At 37.2% G+C, this 22,297-nt stretch overlaps 1 protein-coding gene across 1 annotated transcript in view; it reads left to right on the forward strand.

Annotated features, from left to right (window-relative positions):
• LOC111873092 (transmembrane protein KIAA1109) overlaps window positions 1-22,297 on the forward strand; it is a 169,575-nt gene that overhangs the window by 118,551 nt on the left and 28,727 nt on the right. Inside the window, 11 exon segments of the mRNA XM_033754961.1 lie at window positions 2,328-2,456; window positions 3,318-3,564; window positions 6,606-6,811; window positions 7,007-7,132; window positions 9,364-9,640; window positions 10,197-10,417; window positions 13,515-13,744; window positions 15,610-15,756; window positions 17,312-17,467; window positions 19,929-20,084; window positions 21,410-21,595. Coding sequence (XP_033610852.1) covers window positions 2,328-2,456; window positions 3,318-3,564; window positions 6,606-6,811; window positions 7,007-7,132; window positions 9,364-9,640; window positions 10,197-10,417; window positions 13,515-13,744; window positions 15,610-15,756; window positions 17,312-17,467; window positions 19,929-20,084; window positions 21,410-21,595 — 2,081 coding nt within the window.

The raw sequence follows: 22,297 nt of genomic DNA on the forward strand, positions 1-22,297 counted from the left end.
CAAAATTTTGGCTGGAAAATCCGAAGTTAAGGAAACTCAATAGAAGGCATAGATGTTGGTGAGAAGATGGTATTAAAACTGATATTTGAGAAATGGATATAGAGGATTCAATAGGCTGAGCATAGAGTCAAAGGGCAGACCCTTCTAAATGCTATTATGAATCTTTTGGTTCTGTAAATGCAGGAGTCTTGAGCAGCTGAGTAACTATCAACTACTCAAGAAAGTTATCTAACCAGTTATACCATACAATTTTGATACCAGTCTTATTGTGATTCTGAGGAAGATGATATGGCTGATGAATCAGGGAATATCAGGTAGAAAACTAATGTGTAAATAAATACTTCCTCCCATGTGCCTCCTATTTCTCCAGCCATTATGCAGTGAACTTGTAAGAGACAGTATAACAAGATTAACAAAGTAAATGAAGATTAAGACATAAAAGTCAACCCTGCCCGAAAAGGAAGTTTCAGTTTAGTCTCATATGCAGCCACATTGCATTACTTTTAGTTTTATAACTCTGTTAAATAATATAATCTGAAGTTTGCATGGTGACCAAATATAATTATATCATCTCATTTGGACAGCTTCATAAAAATCTGATATTAGGGACTGATGAGAAGACACCTTATGAGGTATGTTATCAAAGTAACAAGATTAATTTTTAATGTCAGAATTTGCAAAACTGCAGCACTGAGACTGTTACAGAATGGTAGCTACATCCTTCCTCTACCTTCCCTCCAAGTTTGAACTTGCTGGTATGAATACATATGGTTCTCTTGTGGTTCATGTAGATGTATTCCTATGTTTTGTTACAGTGTCACAAAAATGGAGAAAAATAATCTCAAGCAGGTTATTCAATCAAGTTTTGTGTCAAGCAGGGTGAGGGCCTTGCTGATACCTATGAAAAGATTCATAAAGCGATTAGTAATGATTTTCACATGCGCAAGTATTTCAGTAGTGCAGAGATTTTGTAAATGGGCAAGAAATGGTGGAAGATGAACCACAGTCTGGGCGGCCTGCCTCTATGAGAACAAGCACAAACCTCAACCATGTGAGGGCTTTCATTCATCAGAAATAATGTTTGACAATTTGAATGATCACCAATGAACTTAATATTAATGAATTTAAAAGTATCCCTTTAACAGGCCATGGAGGCCCATAGGGTTGTGAGATGTTGAGTCTCCTACATTTGTCTAGACAGTCAGCTTACAGATCGCAGTGAGGTTGTCAACCTTACACCCCAGCCACCCTTTACCCCAGGAAGGTTTCTGATACCCATTTCTGTTAGAGGCTGAGTTGACCCCAGGGCCATAGTGCAGCTGGAAGGATTAGGTCAATTAAAAATTCCAAGGGGATCAGGAATTGAGCCCATGGCTTCTAGCTTGTAACCAGTGTCTCAAACAGCTACATTACAATGTGTCCCCATTAATGAATTTATGGTCCATCAACTTGTTACACAAGATTTGAAAATGAGAAGAGTGTGGACAAAGATGGTTCCAGAAAATGTTAATGGCAATGAAAAATCATATCAAAACAAAGTGTCAGCAGAAATTATTAGATAGCTGGAAACTGAACCAGATTTTCTTAATTGGGTCATAAACGGTGATGAAAGTTTGTTTTTCAAATACTATGCTGAAACCAAGAGGCAGAATGAGGAATGGCACATGCCTCAGTCTCCAAGATAAAAGAAAGCTCACATAAGCAAATCAAAAATCAAGACAATGGTAATCATTTTTGTCAATTCTCACAAGGGAGTTTATAAAGGATTTGTGCCACCTGGTGTCACAGTGAATCAAAAATATTATCTTGAAGTTGTTGACCATCTGAGAAAGAGGGTGATGCAAATTTGACTGGAAATTGCAGACGATTGGATCCTTCTAGCTTCAGCACTACAACACGCCTACAAACACAGCACTGCCATTTCGTGAATTTCTGATGAGAAAGTTCATTCCCATGCTTCCATAGGCCACTTATTCTCCAGATTTTACATGGTGTGATTTCTACATTTTTCCAGAATTAAAATCATGAGTCAGGGGCTGTCATTTTCAGACACTTGAAAACCTTTAAAGGCTGTAACCAATGCCATCAAGACTATAACAGAAGCTGACTTCCAGCCCTGCTATGAGGCATGGAAATTTGCTGGGCCAAATGTGTTGCATCAGAGGGAAGCTATATTGAAGGGGACTGTTGATTTAGACAAATAATTGAATAAATAGTGTTTTACAAAATTAATCTCATTACTTTTAACACATGTATGAAACAAGATAATTGCATTTTATAAGTTATAACTCTTATGTATTGAGAGTGTTAACTTTGTTGTTTTATAGGAAGTAAATGAGGTGGTGCAGAAAGTGTATGGAGGCGAGAAACCAGTGCCACTGTGGTTGGAGGATAGTGAGGAATCCACCACTTCATCCCTTAAGAGGATTCTTTTCTCACTAGTCATTAGGGTTAAGGTATGTTTTCATGAAAATACACCTTATTTATATAAGTGATGGTTTCTCTGAAAAAATTATATTTAACTCCTGGATTTCATATATTTTTTAAGATAAAATTTTATGGAAAGAACAGACTAATGCTGCTGATTTAAATAATTTAAATAACCTTTCAGAGTTTCTCTGAAGAAGCTGACTACTGAGTAAAGTGGAAACTTTACTTAACCTTCTGAACCATATATATATGCCTCCATAAGCTGAATTTTTATTGCTGTGTATTTTTCACCACCACCACGTCTGAGACCCCATTTACAGTCCTGTCCTTTAGGTACTGAAGCTCTTCCCCTAGTAGCAAGAGCAGCTGGATTGTCAACCTGGCACCTAACTTCGGTGTAGTGTTGAGATTAAGATTGTGTTAATTCTTCCCTCTCCACCCACCATACTTGTTCATGGACTGATGTTCTAACATAGGATTAACTTCATAATATTGTCATTAAATATTTGTATAATTTTTCACATTATATATATATATATATATATTTTATATGAAATAAATGGCATACACTTGGTCGTCAACTTACGGCCGACTTCCGTTCTGACTGACAGGTCGCAAGTTGATCTGGTTGTATGTTGGCCATATATTTAGTAACAGTATTTTTCAACCTTTCTAATCTTTTTATCATCTTTATAATTTATTTTTAAAAACTTTAAGTTTTAATCATCTTTTATTTTTCATTTTTTTTTGTGGTCGTAAGTGCTGCCAGTCGTAAGTCACATAGGTCGTAAGTCGACAACCAAGTGTACTGATGCAACAGGGTGCTTATATACAATATTATTTGTATAATATTTCATAATTTATAGAATTGGATTTTGTCCTAACAGAGAATCCAGTTGACAGCTACAACACCTACCAATTCAGCTGTCCGCCTGGAAACAGGTGCAGTTGAATTCCAACTGTCAAACAGAGTACAGAACATTTCTGGAGCTGCTCAGCCCAACCCATACATGAAAATATTTGGAAAGGCACAGGTGGATATAAATTTGAGCCTTGGTCAGCTTCTCAAAAATGTCATGTTTGAAGAAGCTGAACCAGAATTTCAACAGTATGCTTTCTTTAAGACTCGTGTAGGTAAGATCATATGTGACTATTATTTTCATGCCCCTTATTATATCATAATACACAGCCACCTTAGATGTTTACTGTGGTACTTATTACATCTTGTAGGAAAAATATGTGGGAAGGAGTGTGTCAAGGTAACATGTACTTTTCAGATTCTTTATTAAAAGTGTGAATAGCACCTGGTAGACCAAGATTCAGTGTAGATCTCAATCTTTCTACATGAGTATAAGAGCTGTGAAATGAAAGCAGTACTACAAGTAGTACTGAGATTATGAGCATTGTAGACTTCAAACTTCAGAAAATAAGATGGAGTATAATGTCACGTGTTGGGTGTTTGTCACGTGACAAAGAACTTCATGCTGTTTTGGATCTTAGCGAATTTATTGTACACTCGCTCTTACACTTACACAATTCATAATTTCACAATTACTGCCATCTGCAGTATCACAATTACTTCTCCTATAGTCACTTCCATTCACTTGATACAACTCAACTCGTAGCTGCTGGACTTCAACTCATACTGAATGCTAGTAACTCTCTCTCTCCAGTAACTGACTCTCTCTGACGAATACTCCTCGTTATGTAGCTTCTGCACTGACAACACAGAACAGTTACGTGATAGCTACCACTGTTGCATAATGTCATGTTTACCGATTGCCTAGCAGTAGTCTCTGCACGGACTTGCCTGTTGCGTGATGTCACAGCTTAGCAGGGAGGTGTGTTTACTGAGTGTTGTGTAGTTACGGGATGAGTGGGGTATGTGACATCACTCGCACTTCCTGTTGTGCAATCCAAGCATTCACAGAGTTGTTGCCTAGCAACGCGCCAATACAATCCGCAACTCTCACGTTGCACGCGTGTCCCAAGGCCCCTGTGGATCGACAGTTCCTGCATAGAGCGAATACGCCACAATATTCACTCTGAGAAATCAGATGAATCCAGTGCAAGAAACACCATTCCCAGTTATTAAGCAGCACAGTTGATAGTTGGTAGTTCTGCAAAGATAGAACAATTTAGATTTACTGTGGAAAAATGTTGACACATATTTTCAACAAATGTCATTCACTGTAAAATCAGATTTAGTGTCTCGTCCTATTATAAACAGATTGAACACATTCAGTTTCTATGCGATTTAGTGACATTTTGGGCAGCTGTCATCTGTGTAGTAATGATGCATACAAGCAAAATATAATTACTCTGTCACCTTAACAATGAAATATTCGTGCATTTTTCAGATTACCTTTAATTTTTTTAATTTGCTTATTCGGGGGTGGAGTCCAACTGGGTGCACTCGGCACAGCAGTCACTGATTGGCCTATTGTACCTGCCCCGGGTGATTATGATGATGGAGAATTTGGTGGAATGAAGATTGACAGGGGAATCCGAAGTACTCGGAGAAAACCTGCCCACTTTGTCCACCACATATCCCACTTGACCAGACCTGGAATCGAACCCAGGCCGCCGTGGTGGGAAGCCAGTGACTAACTGCTTGAGCTATGGCGCAGCCCAGATTATCTTCATTTTTAGTGTAATCCCATTTATTTTTTGGGGGGTTACATTTTGAGAATATTATTTTGAACACTTGTGAACTTGGAAACTTTGCATGTATTCTGCTTTGGAATGACACGAGTTTTTTTAACAATAACTTTGCTGCCCATTCAGAAATTACTGACTTTTGAAATGAAACTGTATAATCTTGACTGAAGAAATTGACAGTGATGTCAGTGAATAACAAGAATTATTGTAATTGGATTTAGTCTTTATTCCTTTTATATGTGTATATATAGCTGCTCCCTATGAAACATTTCAGTATTATGACAGTATTCATTAGTCATTTTACTGTTAGTGTAAGAAATGATTTTATTCTTGTCATTATTTTAATTGTGTTCATTTTGTCTATAATAATTATGAATCGTCCTAATTCTACTGTTCAGTAAGAAATATGAAAATCCCTAGATTTCCATGCACATGTATGTGTGTTTGTAAAATTAGTGATTTTTATTACCTACTCACTTACATATGGAGCTGAGCCCTTCTGGACGGCCGCCAATTCTGCAGCTACTCAAGAATTTCCCAGCATTTTATGGAACCCGAAGGTTCATTACCATGTTCAAAAGAGCCCTCCACTGGTCCCTATCCTGAGCCAGATCAATCCAATCCATACCATCCCATCCTATCTCTCTAAGATCCATTTTAATATTGTCCACCCACCTATGCTTTGATTTTCCCAGTGGTCTCTTTCCTTCTGGCTTTCCCACCAATATCCTACATGCATTCCTCCTCTCCCCCATTCATGCTACATGCCCTGCCCACCTCATCCTCCTGGACATGATCATTCTAATTATACTTGGAGAAGAGTACAAGTTGTGAAGCTCCTCATTATGCAGTTTTCTCCAACCTCCTGTCATTTCATCTCTCTTCGGTCCAAATATTCTCTCAACATCCTTTTCTCAAACACCTTTAGTGTATCTTCCTCCCTTAATGTCAGAGACCAAGTTTCACACCTATACAGAACCGCAGGCAAAATTATAGTTTTATATATTCTAATTTTTATGTTTTTGGACAGCAGGTGAGAAGACAAAAGCTTCTGGACTGAATGGTAGCAAGCATTACCTGTGTTCAATCTGCTCTTAATTTCCTCCTGAATCAGGTTTCGATCTGTTATCGTTGTTCCCAAATATCTGAACTGTGCCACATTAGTGACTTTTATTACACATGAAAATGTCAATGTACTGTGGTTTTTTGTACATAAAATTGTATTAAATCTTAATTTTTGCTTCATGTGCAGAATGAATTTTATTACATTGAACCAAACTTAAATTTTCCCAATAATTCCGTGTATACCACTTCAGTACTAAATTGGATTGAGTTGAAATCAGTAGCTTCTGAGGGAACACATGTAGATTGACATGGCCTCTTCATTAGGCACTCATTTTATACATTTCATTCAAAGAGCAAATTGAAATCCCCCAGATTAGTGGTCTACTCACAATGGAATACAATTCATATTCTCTGCCACTGAGCTAATCCACCTAGTTGGTCATTTTCAGGTTTACATAATGCATTCCAAGATGAAATGGTTCAGGGAGAGGACAAAGAAGTTGTGCTGATAACTTTAAAGCGGCCGCTGATTTATATCCAGCCCATGGCTGTAGACAAGGCAATATTGGTATGGCTCAACTACAAAAACGCTTATGAATACTGGAATGAACAGCGTTCAAATTTGAACAAAGAAGTTCTTACAGCCACACAGTAAGTATGAATCTGTTTGATGTGCATGCAGATCTGCCTTGAAATTGTTTATCAATTTAAATTTACTAAACTGATTTCCAACTTGTCAAGAGATTCTAGCATACATTCCTAAAGAATTACTTGTGTTTTATGTAGCCAATCTGGTTGTTAGTATTTTGTGATACCTTGTGTTAAATAGAAAATTTTTGTTTATGTTTAGGTGTTTGAGAAAGTTCCATTTGGCCAGTTAACAAGTCAGCTCAGTGCTCCCCATCTTGGTACACTTTTTCTGCAGCTCACAGTGGATGATATGGGCATTTCTCTACCCCTCAACCCTCTACCTCTTGTAAGTTATAAGTGATAATTACACATCATTTTTTAATATACATTTTAGGAAACACTGTCTTTTTATTCTATAGTCCATTGGATGTAAAGCCAGTTCATAGGCTGCTAGCAGTTGCTCAGCATCATAATTATAATCAATTTTCACCTGGTTTGTTTTATGGCAAAGTAATTCCCAGCTTTGATTGGCCATGTCTCCTGTCCTCTCCGACCCCTTCCTCCACCACTTCTATAATACCTGCCCCTTTTTCAACTTGACCCACTTCTACACTGAACAAGGAAGATGTATGTTCCTCCAAAATGTTGTTAACCAACAATTTGACTACTCAGTGTGATAACCCAGAAGATCACAATATGAATCTTCACTGATATGAGAACCTCAAATCTAAAGGAATTTAACCATTTATAGATGTTTTGAGCAGTGAGAAGCACAGACAAGCCTAGATTACTGTAAAAAAAATAGCAGAATGTCAAATGTTAAAGTGTATAATCAGGAAGTGAAGACCTGGTTCATGAATTGTGTAAAATACTTTTTGTGCAGTGTGGTAAGCATGCACAGAGAAATGCAAGCAGCATATGAAATCGACTGCAAAAAGAAAATTCCTGGGATATAGTTCAGAGCAAGCCAAGTGCAGATCAGTTCTATTTCTGAACTAAACAACATGTTGTAATGTTTATCATGTTTTGGAGCAGTTATTTTCAGTAGCCACTTGACAGTCTTGCTGTCAGTTTGTTCTTGTTCACTACTACGCCACCGTAAACAATTGCACTGTTGTCATTGAACATCTTGTTGCTGCCATCTACACTGTTTCTCCACACATAAACACTGTACTGCTTCTATCTCACAATGATTCACCCATTTTATATGGGGTTTTGTATGGAACCATATACCAAAGTATGGCAAAACATTTTTCCTTCACTGTGTGTGTGTGTGTGTGTGGGGGGGGGGGTTACACATGCATGCTCATGCATGTGCACGCCTACATACACATGCAAGGGTGAACAAGAAAGTTACTTTTATAAATTCATTTCTCCTAGATCACACATAAGACCAGTATATTACACCTTCAGGATTGTATTCCACATTAAAGTTACTTTTCCAAATAATTTCCCTCTACACTGAGGCATTGATAACAGCAGTTTACTGAGGCTGTCTTGGATGAAGTTTGTACCCTGTGCCTCGAACCATGCCCATGTTGTTTCCATGACCTCAAAATGTGATTTGCTACTGTGGCTCTCTTATGGCTGCTCTGACAGGACTTCCTGCATCAGCTGCAGGACTGCACAGGTCTCACTACAGTGTAACAGTGATACTGCCAAAAGCAACTACTGCTCCTGTAAGAGCTCTATGGCACAGTCACAGCTGTAGTAACCAGACGTGTACTATGCAAGTGATCTGTATTATTAGTGTTAAAAAAGTCTTATAATGTTAAACATTGTGATACCCTTCTTTATAGAAAACCCAATTATCTGTACTCTGCAGGCAGCTGCTGCCATCTTCTGCCTGTGACATGAATCTGTCTATCTGGTTTGTGTTGCCATGTTCACAATTCAAGTCAAAATGAAGACATGTTTAAAGTAAATTTGTGAAATTAATTTACATTCAGCCATTCATGTGCATATTTGTGTATATATTAACCCTTTGACGTGGTCATTTAAATTCCGCGGCCGCGGCTCCTGCGGTAATATATTCAGCCGGCCATTTAAATTTTGCTCGAAAATTATTTATTCATCATTGTTCTTAAATTCTATGAGATAGGAACATGAAACTTTCACTAAAATGATCTTAAATGGTGGTTTTATAACCTTACCTTATAATATGGGCGCCCTGTATCTCGGCCATGGAAGCAGGTTGTTTAGTATTTCAGCAGTGAATGGTACGCCTTGAAGGATGAAACTTTCACTAAAATGATCTTAAATGATGGTTTTTATAACCTTACCTTATAATATGAGCGCCCTNAGAACTTAACATGAAGATTACATTCCTGACTGGAGTGAATAGTGCAACCCATACATACATGAATGCTGTGTATGGATATATTTTTAATTATCTCTTCAGTCATTTATCTGGCTCAGGGTGTGGCCTAGTAGCAGACTTTTATTAGCGTGATAATAAACCTTCACATTCCAAAAAAGTAGGGGATTTGTTGACTAACTGAATGACTAAAGAGGCTTTGCTCCATGGAGTTCATTCTGGCTCAAGGATTTTATTAAATGAGGCTCTATTTATTGCAGGCATCTTGGGGAGTGAATCGTCAGATGTATGATGTAGAGAGTCGTGGTGCGGTGGTTATCACACTTGAAAGCACTAGCATCTCAGCCTGCAGTTCAGGCTCATTAGTCAGTAAAGGTCGCTTTATGGGGCTTTGTCTTCGCTTTGCTGATGATTTTGAAACAAGCCTTGATGACTGGAAACCAGACATGAGTGACAGTACCATTATGAACCTCTGTGTTGTCTCTGAAGGAACATATGAAGTTTGCAGCCGCACAATTGCCCAGAAGCAAGGCACTGGTAAAAATATATTATATTTGTTTTATATGTGTATATATTTATTTATTTCTCTATTAAGGATTGAAACTATTTTGTACATAATTAAGGCAGCCAAGGATGGTGGGTTAGGAGTAAGGTACTGAACTCCTATGCTAGAGGTTATAGAAAACCTCAGGAGAGGAGAACTTTTGGGAGACCTAAGCATGCATGAATGGAGGAATAATATTAAAATTGATCTATGAGAAACAGTTTGTGGAGGTGTGAACTGGGTTTGAGTGTCACAGGGTAGAGTCCAGTGGAAAACTCATAAGGACAGTGAAGACAGTGATGAACCTTTTGGTTCTGTAAGAATATGAAATTTCTTAACTGGCTTAATAAATATGAACTGCTCAAGAAAAATCCTGGGAGTTAGTTGTTCAGTCATTTTAGTTAATCAGTCTTGTCATAGCATACCATATGTCATGTTATCTAACAGTTCAAAAATGCAAGGAGTCATTATGGAAATAATAGACTGCTTTAATATTTTTTTACAGTACATGTTTTTATTTTGACTTTCATGCTTGTATTTTATATCCAGAAAACGCAAAATGGTTCCTAAATGTACAATGGCAAATGGAAGGTGTGGATATTCATTTGGATGTGAATGTTGGCAAGCAGTTGTCAGCACTGGGACACACACTCACCATGCTTACAGGATCACAGGAAGAGGATGAACCGGCCACTGTAGACTATGACAGTGATGAGGTCGACCAAGTGGATGGCAATACAGCCTCCTTGGTACGTTCCCATAAACAACATGTACGTATGTGATACTCTCATTTTTCTTTTAAAAGGAGACCCACTTGATAAGGTAATTTAATATAAAATTAAAGGAAGTCTAGAAAAATATGAATACAGATTAATTTAATGATCTCTGTCTACAAAGTGTTTTGTCTTTCTCTTCTCTTAATTTTATATTAAACTTCTCTTTTAATGTCTCCTATTACCTTTTAAAAATAGTCACTTGAAAAAAGCCTTTAAAAACAACATAGGGTTTATCTGTAAAGAGAACAAGCAGGAATCAAACAGAAACTATGCCTTTTATATTGTTTCTTCCTTCTCTTACTGTTCAGCCCTGAAGATCTAGACCAGGTATGTAAAACTCAACTTGTACAGAGGGCCACCTGAGCCCTATAAATAATAGTCCAGGGCCGCACTTCAAAATAGAAATATACATTAGATTTTGATACAAGGAAATTTAATTCTATTTATTATTTAGCAATAATTTCAGTATAATTACCTAAAGTGGAACACTTATATTTTGCCCACAAATCAAACATGTAATTTAGTTTCTATTTCACAACAGAAATAAGCAATTTACCATTTTTATTGAAAAACACGGCACTCACTTTCAGTAGTTCTTTTTTTGCTACTTGAATTTTTTGAAAGCGACATTGCCCTTTAAAAGTTACTGTATATATACAAGAAAACTCGTAATTGATAATTTAATGTTTAATTATTACCTTCATATGTTCATCACAATGTAACATCAGCACCTGTCGCTGTGTGAAAATGAACTGAATGGCAATGTACAAGAGAATACCGGACTAGTAGGAAGGTGTATCTTGTCTCAGTGGTCATAAAAATGAAAGTTTGTTAGCAGCCCATTAGACAATGGCTGGGGGTTGCAAGCTGGTTTTGAAGGTTTTGAAGGTAGAAATCCCTTGCACTTGTCTGTCAGTTGCCACCCTCCTTGCATTCTTACTATGCCTCCAAAAGGGATTCTTGGAAATACTTGGGGTGGTGAGGCTGTGCGTGTTTTAGTGCATTAACCTTCTGAAATAAAATAGTTTGTCCTTCACGAACTTTACAAACCGTTAGTCGGACAAACCCTTCTGCAATTCTCAGAATCACTTTTCCTGCAGCCTGCTACTTTATGTCTGCATGAGACTTTTTGTCTTCTGGTCTGTTGGAAAATTGTCTTTACAAAAAATATTTCTACTGAAATTTAAATATTGATTTTAATATCAATTAGCTCTAAAAGTTGAGGGGCCGCACTTTGTGGCTATGGGGGCCGCATGTTTGACACGGCTGATCTAGGCACTATGTTCCTCCGAAACTCAGTGAACTTTCACTGGTCTACATGGCATCACATCCAGAAGGCAGTACTTTTCACTCACTGCTTTGAGATCCTCAAATCCAGAATGGTTTGTCTGTAGTTTGTGATTAATTACAAAGGTGGTTATGATTTGCCTGCACATTTGTCTGGGGTGGAAGAAACAGTCAGTACCTACAGAATTTTGGTGGTGACCACATTAATAATAATGTTATGTGATTAATTCCATCTCTTTCTTGGTCTCTGAAGTGGTATTTTCTTGTTTCATCTGATTTTTGCAGACACACTGATTTAAAAAAACTATTCAGTTATACCACATTTGCTAGCCAAATTTTCTTATTTCCATGATTTGTGGGGGTCTTTATGTGTTTATATGTGTATGTAGTAACTTTTTGAATCAGTTTTCAGATTTATATGAAATTTGGTATGAACACCACTAGAATGAAATCCATTTGCACTGTAATTTGTAATTTCCTGTCATCAGTAATACCAACATGGATGTCATGCTAACTTTTAAGGGGGTAACAGCACAAACATTACTTATTGTAGGGTCCCAAAACTTGAAAAAAAAAATATCAAGTACAAGACACCTTTTTCAGGTCATATTTTTGTAGATTTAAACAACATGGTAGCCCCATGAAATCTACATTTAGCTTTCATTTTTAAAATGATTTCTAATGAAGCATTGGAGGTAGACAGGTGAAGTACAACATCTTGGGGTTTTGCTGTGGAAGTTAGGCCAGGAAAGGGTGGGAAAAATTGGGCAGCAGTTCATTAAATCCTTCTAGTCGTGCCTCCATTCGCCCTTCTGACTGCTACTTGGGATATTCCCTAGTTTAAAAGTACAACACGGGAAATAACTCAGTGACAGTTGTAATAGAACTTAAGGGGTATGTAATTAACAAATAAAAATTGCAGACACTAATGAGTTCATAACAGACTTAGTTAGCATTTACAAACATGATTGCTGATACTGGTATGGTTACGGTTCAGCTGCATAGTTAGCAGATAAGCACATATTAGGGCTGTGGCCAAATAACAAGAATAATCAAATGAAACAATAAAAAATAATAAAATTAAAATCAGCAGTGACCCCAACAGTTAAGGCTAGACAGGAATTAAAATAACAAACCTGGGAAACCGGCTGGCGGTGAGTAAGCCAGCATGAAGCAAGGCCAAATAATGGATTTAGAATAAAAGACTGAACGCAGTTTGGCCCAACAGACACTCACCTTGAGGCCCCAAAACTGCAAGAGGTCCCTTGGGCCCTCATGGGATACTGTTGTGGCCAGAGAAGCTATTAGTCCCAGAACTAAGTTGTAAATGGTGATCAGTGCTCCACACTGCTACCAAAAGTGAAAGGGGGGGGGGAGGTAGATAGAAAAACAGTGAACAAGAAGAGAGACTAAAGAACACAAGTTACAGTAAGGTAGCTACATGTTGTTGCAGAAAATAGTACATACTGAGTTGGGCAAAATGTAGCTTAATATCTGTCTTCAGGTAGAGAGAAATGGTACCAACTCTTTATGTTGCCTAGTCATAGACCTTGGAATATGGACTGGCTTTACCTAATGCTTTCCACAAAGCTAGGTACTATTTCCCTTTAGCTCTAAGCAGAGACAGAGCTAACCCCAAAAATGAATATCTTATCCACACAGTGGTTATTACCCACAGAAAAAATGCTCCTGGGATGATTTAGAAATGAAAATTGTAAAGAAGCTGCACATATGCAAACTCATAATTCATCTACTGAATGTGAAGGAACAAACTTGCACTACATTTATTCTTCTATCCATGCAGGAGAGCATAAGCTTACGTCGATCCCGGAATTTGACAGACAGCTTGCCTGCATTTGTGTTTGACCCATCTCTGGATGCCAAAAAGCGTTCAAAACTGATCGAGAAGGAAATGAATGAACAAGCTAAGATCATTAATGATCTTCGTTCACTGGGAGCATCTCATGGAACTATTGAGCAAGAGATGAAACGGTTGCAAGAGCTGGAGGCTATGGTTTTCAAGGATTTCCGAAGGTAAGGATATCTTAGTAGTTCTGCAGAATTTTAGTTTCTGTATTGAAAAACAGACTCCAAAGTTTCCAGCACTACTAACATCAAAGTCTTGAGCCAGTTATCCATTTCCCATCTCCAGGACATATATTGTTATGTGATCCATTTCCTCCTTGGCCTTTGAAGTGGATGCCATCCAGGAGATTGCCAGCAAAGATGGTCATTATGTTATATCCATTCCTTACCATGTTATCAGTTTGAGCAGGCATATGTTGAGATGTTGAGACTTAAAAGTATTGCACACAATTGTTTATGCATTGCTCAACTCTTGAACCATTAGTATGGGGACACACTAATATGCATGAGCAGGTCGCTAGGCATAGACTGTTATGAAAGAATGACAGAGGGAGGTACTAAAGGACATGCACTATGGAAAAATGGTGTTCATATGTCTTTTACTGCTATTGCATATACAACGGGTAATGTCAGTATTAGAGCCTGCCAATAATATAGTGCAGGAACTTCTGATTTTTAAAATAAATAAATAGTGACTTAGAGACATGGTTGTTTACTAACTAGATTAATTAACCACAGTTCATATATTAATAAAATACAGTACTTTATCTTACAAGTAATGAACAATAGAATTTTCAGTTAACTACATCCACATGTTTTCTACTTAATCCTGACAGATCTGTTGAGAACTGGAATTACAGATTTAAAAGTTTATGTTTGTCTAACTTTTATATGTGACTGAGACATTATTTGCATTTATGTGGCCCACAGCATTTTTTGCACATGTCCACAACCCCTCAATAATGGAAATATTGTTGCTGTACTATGCTTGTAACATGCCTCTGCCCAGATGTTTCACCCTCGTACATCACCACAGTACCAGCCAGCATTCACTTTCTCTGTTGCTCCTGTTCACACAAACACTACCAGTCAGACTTGGGCAACAGGATTTATATAGAGCATGCCTGTGAGATGAAGATCCACACAGTGTTTATTACTGCAGTACTATTTTCACCACTTGTTTTATAAACATCCAAGATAGCCTAGCAGTTCAGAAAGGGCTTGTCTTCATCACCATATGTTTCACCAGACATAAATAGCTTGAGAACAAAAAGTTACACTGGTATTGGAAAATATCGCATTATTATCCCAAATCAGTATAAACATCCATCTCACCTCCATTTCTGTCTAGGAGTGATGCTTCTTCTGGATAGCACTGATATGGTTTTGCCTTTCATTATTTTGCTTCTCCACTTTCTTTTGTTGAAATGGACTGATCCTTGCCCAATAAAGGTGTTGCAGCACTCTTAGGAAATTGAAAGCATGTTGAAGTGGAGAAGCTGTCTGAAAGGTTAGCTGGTGTTGACATTGGGGCTCCCCATTAAATGTATTATGTGTTGATTGCCTTATTGTATTTATTACAGTCAAGGAATTTGCATGGTTAATGTTATTGCATGTTAAATTATTGATAATTAGCAGCAATTTGAAGGTGTGTAAGACTTGGAAAATTATAAAGTGCACAGCCCAGTTCAAATCTGAGGATAATATATTATGCAGAAAAGAGTGAAAATCCTCATTTTCTTCCATACAACATACATTTTTCTCAATATTATGGAGCTGTAATTTTCTCAGCTTTGGTTCACTGTATAATATCAGACTCTGAAGAATATTATTCATATATTTTGCACATAAGTTTTCAGTTAAAAAGTGTGTGAATTACATAAGCAAATACTGTAATTTGTCTCTTTTGAGAGCAGACAGCATTAGTAAATTACAGTGTATTATACATATTCCATTTACTATTTGGCTTTAATTGAATCTGTATGTGTTCCCTATTCTGCTGCTGGTATGTACATGACACATTTTTGCATTAGGGATATGATTCAAAAGTTACGTCGCCAGAGTGTGAAAGCATCATCCATCAAAGGCAAGTTTGGATTAGGATCAAAAGCCAGCACGTACCGCTCAAGGTCCTTTATTGTGCCATCTCCTACTCCAGAACATCATCTTGAGATGGAGAGGTGAGTGAGGCAGCCCATTGACCTAGATGTGTGGAGTAAATGTGTTTTGGTCAAAGATCTGAGTCATTTAACACGTCTCATCATTTCACTGTTAAGTAAGAGGTAGGATTGTCATGTTTTTAACACATTTCTGGGACTGTGAACAGTTCAGTAGAATGTATATAAGTTATTCTTAAACACTAATTTTAACCTTAATATAAAGTAGTAGCCTCATGTGGCAAGTATGGTCCATAAATACCGTTTAGGACTCGAAATTGGTCTATAAATCAAATTGTTATATTTCACCAAAAATCTCTTTAAGTTTTAACATAACATTTCTTCCCCTCATTCCAAATTTGGTGTTTAGTATGAAGTCAGTATAATGTAAACTGTTCAGTAAGAACATAAATAGCATTCCATGAACTCACTTTGGTAAGGCTTACTGATATTAATTCAGTTGTGGGAACATCCCACATTATCACGGATTTTCTGCAACGCACACTCTTCACATCACTTTTCACCATCACGCGTGCTAACCAATCAAATTGCTCCAAACGTTCGCATTTATACTGTGCTCGCTGCTAGCCCTGCATCTACATCATCACGTGCGCTAGCCAATCAGCGCCCTGCAAATTCTTCCTCCTCAATTTCAAGTTTCGCTCCGCCCACTGAGCAGTGTATAATAAGAAGGAGCAGCCGCAAACCGGCAGCATCAGTCTGACTTCAGTCTATGATCAAGCCACACTCAAGCAACATCAGCCAACAGGCTTTGTCGCCAGCACTCGGTCTTCGGAGGCATCGGCAGGCGGCGCCAGGCACGACTTCCTTGGCCCTCCAGCTCTCACACCCGACGCACTGGGGCACCTCGCCTGGACTCGCCGGTGGTCGTGACCCTGTCCGACCCACTGGGCATCTGGCGTAGCCACTGCCTCATCACTCCTGTGACTGTGCTGCGTGACCACGCAACTTCAACTCACCTGCCGCACGGCGATCAAGCAACCTCCAGCAACGGCCGCGCTGTGGCCAGTCAAACCACCACAACTAACCTCTATCTCTACCGGCGCACGCTGCGCTACCTCACCGATCAAACATCTCAGCAACCATGGTCCTTTTCAGGACCAACAAACTGTTCCGAAGAAGTGGGTTGTCATCGGAGTAATGACGAACAACAAAGACTAAAAAAACCCACATTGGTGACCTCGACGTGATTGGAAGCGCATGTGGTGAACATTTAGCTCTCAGGTTTTATAATTCTAACTCTGTTATCTTATCTTAAAGTTTCTCTCTGTTTAAGGATTTCCTTGCTGCATTTGGCCAGTGTTACCATACATGTACAAGAAAATAAAGTATTTTTTTAAATTTTCTATACTGTTCAATAATGAGAAGCAAGAGTAAAATCTCATGCTGAATATAATACTTGTGCATATAAAGTTCAGGTGCATCATGTGTTTTATAGACCTGTATCCTAGAAAATGTTCTGTTGTGCCTTGCACTTTTTCTCTTTTGAATTAGATTTTTAAATTTATGTCAAAAGTTTTTGTGAAAACATTTCATGTTCTTAATGTATGCTCTGCAGCCCAGATGACATAGGTGGTGCAAGTATCAATTCCAATGGAAATTCTGCAAGCTTTGAGAGTTCACCACGCTCTGGTCCATCTCGGTCAGCTTCTCTTCGTGTTCGAGGGTTAAGTGGGCCTCGAGTTACATTCAGCGATACGCACAATGTCTGCAGGTGAGGATGTTACAGCATCTGTTAACACATACGTTCTTTACTCTAAAATCACAGTCATATATCTCACTGCTGGTTCAACTGCTATTAATCCTCTCCACAATCTGTGTGGACAGGCTGGACTCTCAGATTCTACCCTGTTTTTTTCAAAAAGAAAGAGAAAACTTATGAAGAAGGACTCTGCTGCACGGAGGGAACTAGACCTCTTTTTTTTTATTTTCATTATTATTTGTTTGTAGTGCATAATACTACATTTACCTGAATGTAACAAATTGTTTATAATTTAGATTCTGTAAAATGAAAGCATGACTTATAATGCAGACAAAAATGACGGGTGAAGAGACACTAGACTGAGAAAACTTAGTACATGCTGTAGTGAACTGCAGAGTGTTTGAATCAGCAGTAGTGCTACAGTTGCTTGTAATTTTGAGTTCTGTGTATAAGTGGTCGATCAATCCAATTACCAATCCAAACCCCCTCTAGTCACTCTGTCACATGATAATATTAAAACAGAACATAGATATATAGGATGGGATGATATCTACTGCATTGGTCTGGCTCAGGATAGGAACCTGTGAAGGGCTCTTGTGAACATGATAATGAACCGTTTGGGTTCTATAAAATGTTCAGAAATTCTTCAGTAACTGCACAACTGATAGCTTCTCAAAAGGGCTTCTCTTCCTGGAGTTAGTTAATAGATGGAGGCTGTATGTTGTTCTGCACATGTTCACTGCATGACAGCATAGCATAGTTACTGAGCAAAAGCAAGTAAAAAGTTGTGATGAACAGAAGATAATGTTACTAAACTGTGCTCCCATTCTTCAGTAGGAATTGTTCAGATCTGTTTGATGCTGTTAGAAGACAGTGTCAAGTTAAGTGACAGAGCTGTGTGGAACTTGCAGGACTACATTGGTGGGTTGAGAAAGTCTGCTCATGCAGTAATGCCTTTGACTTGTATTTGGAAGGTGCCTTGTTCAAATTTTGGTCAGGAATCCAACTATCCTGACAGGTTTCTTTTATGGTTTTCCTCAGTCATTCCAGGCAAATTCTAAAGTGGTGCTCCATATTAAGCCATGACTGCTTCCTTCCACATCCTTTTCAATTCATTATTCACTGATCATCCTACTACTGATGTCATTACACAAACCATACATAATTTAATTTTAATTTAATTTAATTTATTCTTATATTCAAGTAGATCCAATTACAAGGCGAGAAACAAGTTGACACACCACTGGATATAGAATGTGTCAAAAATCAAAACAAGTGTTCCAACCAATCACTGGAACAAGTCAAAATAACATAATATAAAACATAGACAACACAGTCACTAAACATAATAAAATGTGACTACAACAAGACTTAAATACTAGATGAAAACATATTAACTATTTATCTTATAAAATTCATTCAGTTTATAGAAACAATGCATAGGAATGGATATTATCAATAAACAATACAATATCAAATAATGTATGTTACATCACTCACACATCAAAAGAAAAACTATAAAAACATCTAACATGCATGAACAATAAATGGAACAAATAACTTCTCTTAGAAGTGTACTAAAAATTAATACGGTAATAAATACACTCATAAATAATTAAATAAATTCATAAAACAACAAGAGATTGTATGATAAAATACATAAAAGTCATAGTTGGTATGTATGCAAATCTAAAGTAGACGATTATTTATATATTTTTAGTTAGTTAACAGGACTTGTCAAGGTTAATTTTAGATACTATTTATAAGAACCAAGATCACCCCTTGCGTTCCATTCATAATATTCATTCAAAGAATAAAATGACCCAGCTAGAAGAAACTCTTTTAGAGCGTGTTTGAATTTAGACATATCATTTAATAGATTCCTGATGCCTTGTGGTAGATTATTGAATATCCTAATTCCTGAATAATGTACACCCTTCTGCACTTTAGCTAATTTATTACTTGGAAAATGTAAGTAAAAACCTTGTCTGGTGTTAATGCTGTGTATAGCAGAATTAAATTTAAATATATCTAAATTCTTAACAACAAAAATTGATACAGAAAATGTATATTGAGAATATAAGGGCAGAATATTTAACTGCCTGAACAATGGATGACAAGAGTCCTTATTTCTTGCCTTCGTAATAATTCTCACTATGAAAATTAAATTACTCTGAGTCAAATTGCCCCAAAATATTATTCCGTACAACATAATGGAATGTACATATGCAAATAAATCATCCTTAAACAAATGTAGTGACTAGGAAACAATTTTGGCATGCTGTTAAGACTGGAGGAATAATGGTTTCCTTAGATTTAAGTTTTGAAATAGTGATTTCCTCGTATTGTGCTAAATACAGTAATTGATTCTTACTGTTAATGGCAGTAGGGGCCACAGTTTGCTTTGTTCACAGTAAAAACAAGATAGTCTGGCTACAGCTTTTTTGTTATTATGTAATTTATTTGTTTGCAGGCAGTCATCACTCCCAAGTGCAGGCTCAGAACTTAGCCTCCCTGAAGGGGACTTGGAATGGACAGGTGATCATATAGAGATATCAGGTGAAAGAGTAGAACTAAGGCAGAAACCATCAGCATATGCATCAGCCTACTATGATAATATTGAAAACAGGTGAGATGTATTAACTTTCTTGGTATATTGCTACTCTTTCACAATTTATGTTCTTAGAATAAGAAATAGAAACCACGAGGTATAAAAGTATGAGAGTTTCACAAAGGAAAAACATCATTGGAAACAGAACTTCATCAGGCATTTGTTTCATTATGTTGTGCCATGATGCTCAAAATTCAGAATAGCAATGTCAGAGTAGATGTTCATTGCTAGGCAATGACTCAGTAAACATATTCCTGCAGCAACAGATTTGCAGGCAACTATCGAATAACTCCGTTGCTATGCAACAGCACCGTAAACACACCTTCCTAACAGTAGAGATGCTGTGTTTTCTGCGTGGTCTGTGAAAAGTGATTTCGGGTTCCAAAGCTGGTAGTAGCAGTATGGAACAGAGTTGAGTTCGAGATGCCAGCCTGCTGGGATATGAGATTGGAATTTAATTGAGTTGGCAGCTGCAGAATAATGGTAAGAAGGGAATTAGACTGTGAAAAGAAGATTTCACATGTGATTTGAAGTGACAGTGATACTGTTATAAATCTGTTGTCAAACTGCAACTAGTCTGAGAACCCTAATGCATGTACAGTGAACTGTAAAGTGTGTAAAATAGCGATAGCACTGTAATTGCCTGTATTCCCGAGTTGTGGGAATAAGGTGCAATAAATCCAATCATCCAATCCAAACCCCATCTTATAAGTCACCCCTACACGTGACAGTATTAATATTTTAGGTTCTTGTAACTTACTATGGTGACTATCCATTATGTTAATCGGTTTTCATCCCTTAATTTCTAGTAAAACTAAAATTATTCATTGCCTCTGTGTTAGCTGCTGATGACCTGAATGTCAGAATTTGGATATTCCTGTAGTATTTTATCCCTAAATATGTAAATATATTTTTTGAGGGGCTTTCAAAGTTATTATTTCTTTCCAGGAGACTAATTTCTGAGCTTTAATTTTTTTCTGTAGAGTTTCTCAGAACCATAGTAAGTAAGATTGTTATTGCACATGCAATATACTTGCAGTGAAGACCATGAGTTTCTAAAAGAATGATTTTGAGTTTTTATTAGAGTAAGAGTGATACATTTTTAATTAAAAGTGTTTGGAATAAAATAATCTATTTTAGACTTCCTCCAGATATTTCTATGAATAAAGAGTCAGTTCACCTTAAGTTTGTCATCTCACCTGATGCTGAAGGGGAGAGCTTGGCTGTAATTCTGTTCTCTTATTGGATAACATATGAACCATCTCCAACACAGCACAATTGTTCCACATATTATAGAAAAACAGAAGACATAATCCTCTTACTATGTTTTCTCTTTATTTTAGTGTGCCGCTGCTGGATTCATATCAGAAGGAGCAAGGAGGTGGCATCAGTCCAGTGTCAGGAACAGCAGTATTCCAGAAACCTCAGGAACCAAATATTGACTTTGAACTGGATGTAAAAGTCTTCATTAACAGTGGGAAATGTGTGCTGCATACTAAGGATCCAGCAAAAGAAGATGAACTTAAGTTGTAAGTTTATGCAAAATAATATGTTGTTTCTGGGTACATGTTGTTCTGAGAGGCTGACTTCTAGATTTAAAAATGTTCAGGAAATTCATGATAAGTACTGTAGCATGCATGTTAGTAGAGCACATACAGTGCTCATGCATGAAAGTAGCATGCAGTCACATCTTTACATAAATATTCATGTCATAAAGTTTATCATTTTGCCATAATTCTTTTAATAACAACATAAATCTGATGAAATAAATTGTTGAAATTCTGCTGAAAAATAATGATTCCATTTCAAAGGTCTTCGTTCCTCTGTTACATGCATTTTCTTTTATAAAGATGCATAATTGGACAGCAGTGATGTTTATCGTTTTTTAGTCTTCTACAATTAGAATTTGAAACTGCCACTTTAAATTTTGTGTGAGAGCAAATTGGGGTTTTACAAGCCCCATGCTTAGGAGGATAAAATTGATCTTAGGGAATCAATATCTTAAAATATGGAGTGAATTGCACTGGCTTAGGATAGAGTGAAACTTTGGGATTTTATGTGTGAGGTCATGAATCTTTGGGTTCCATAAAAACTGGGAATATCTGTACTAACTCTCAAGAAATATTCTGCACAGAGGAATCAGTTGTATTATGGCCACTGAATAAGCATTTTTGAGAAACTTTACCATGAGATTTCATTACACTTTGTGTCTTCACATTTCCATGATCGAT

Source organism: Cryptotermes secundus, unplaced genomic scaffold, assembly GCF_002891405.2.
Source record: "Cryptotermes secundus unplaced genomic scaffold, Csec_1.0 scaffold120, whole genome shotgun sequence".
NCBI lineage: Eukaryota > Metazoa > Arthropoda > Insecta > Blattodea > Kalotermitidae > Cryptotermes > Cryptotermes secundus.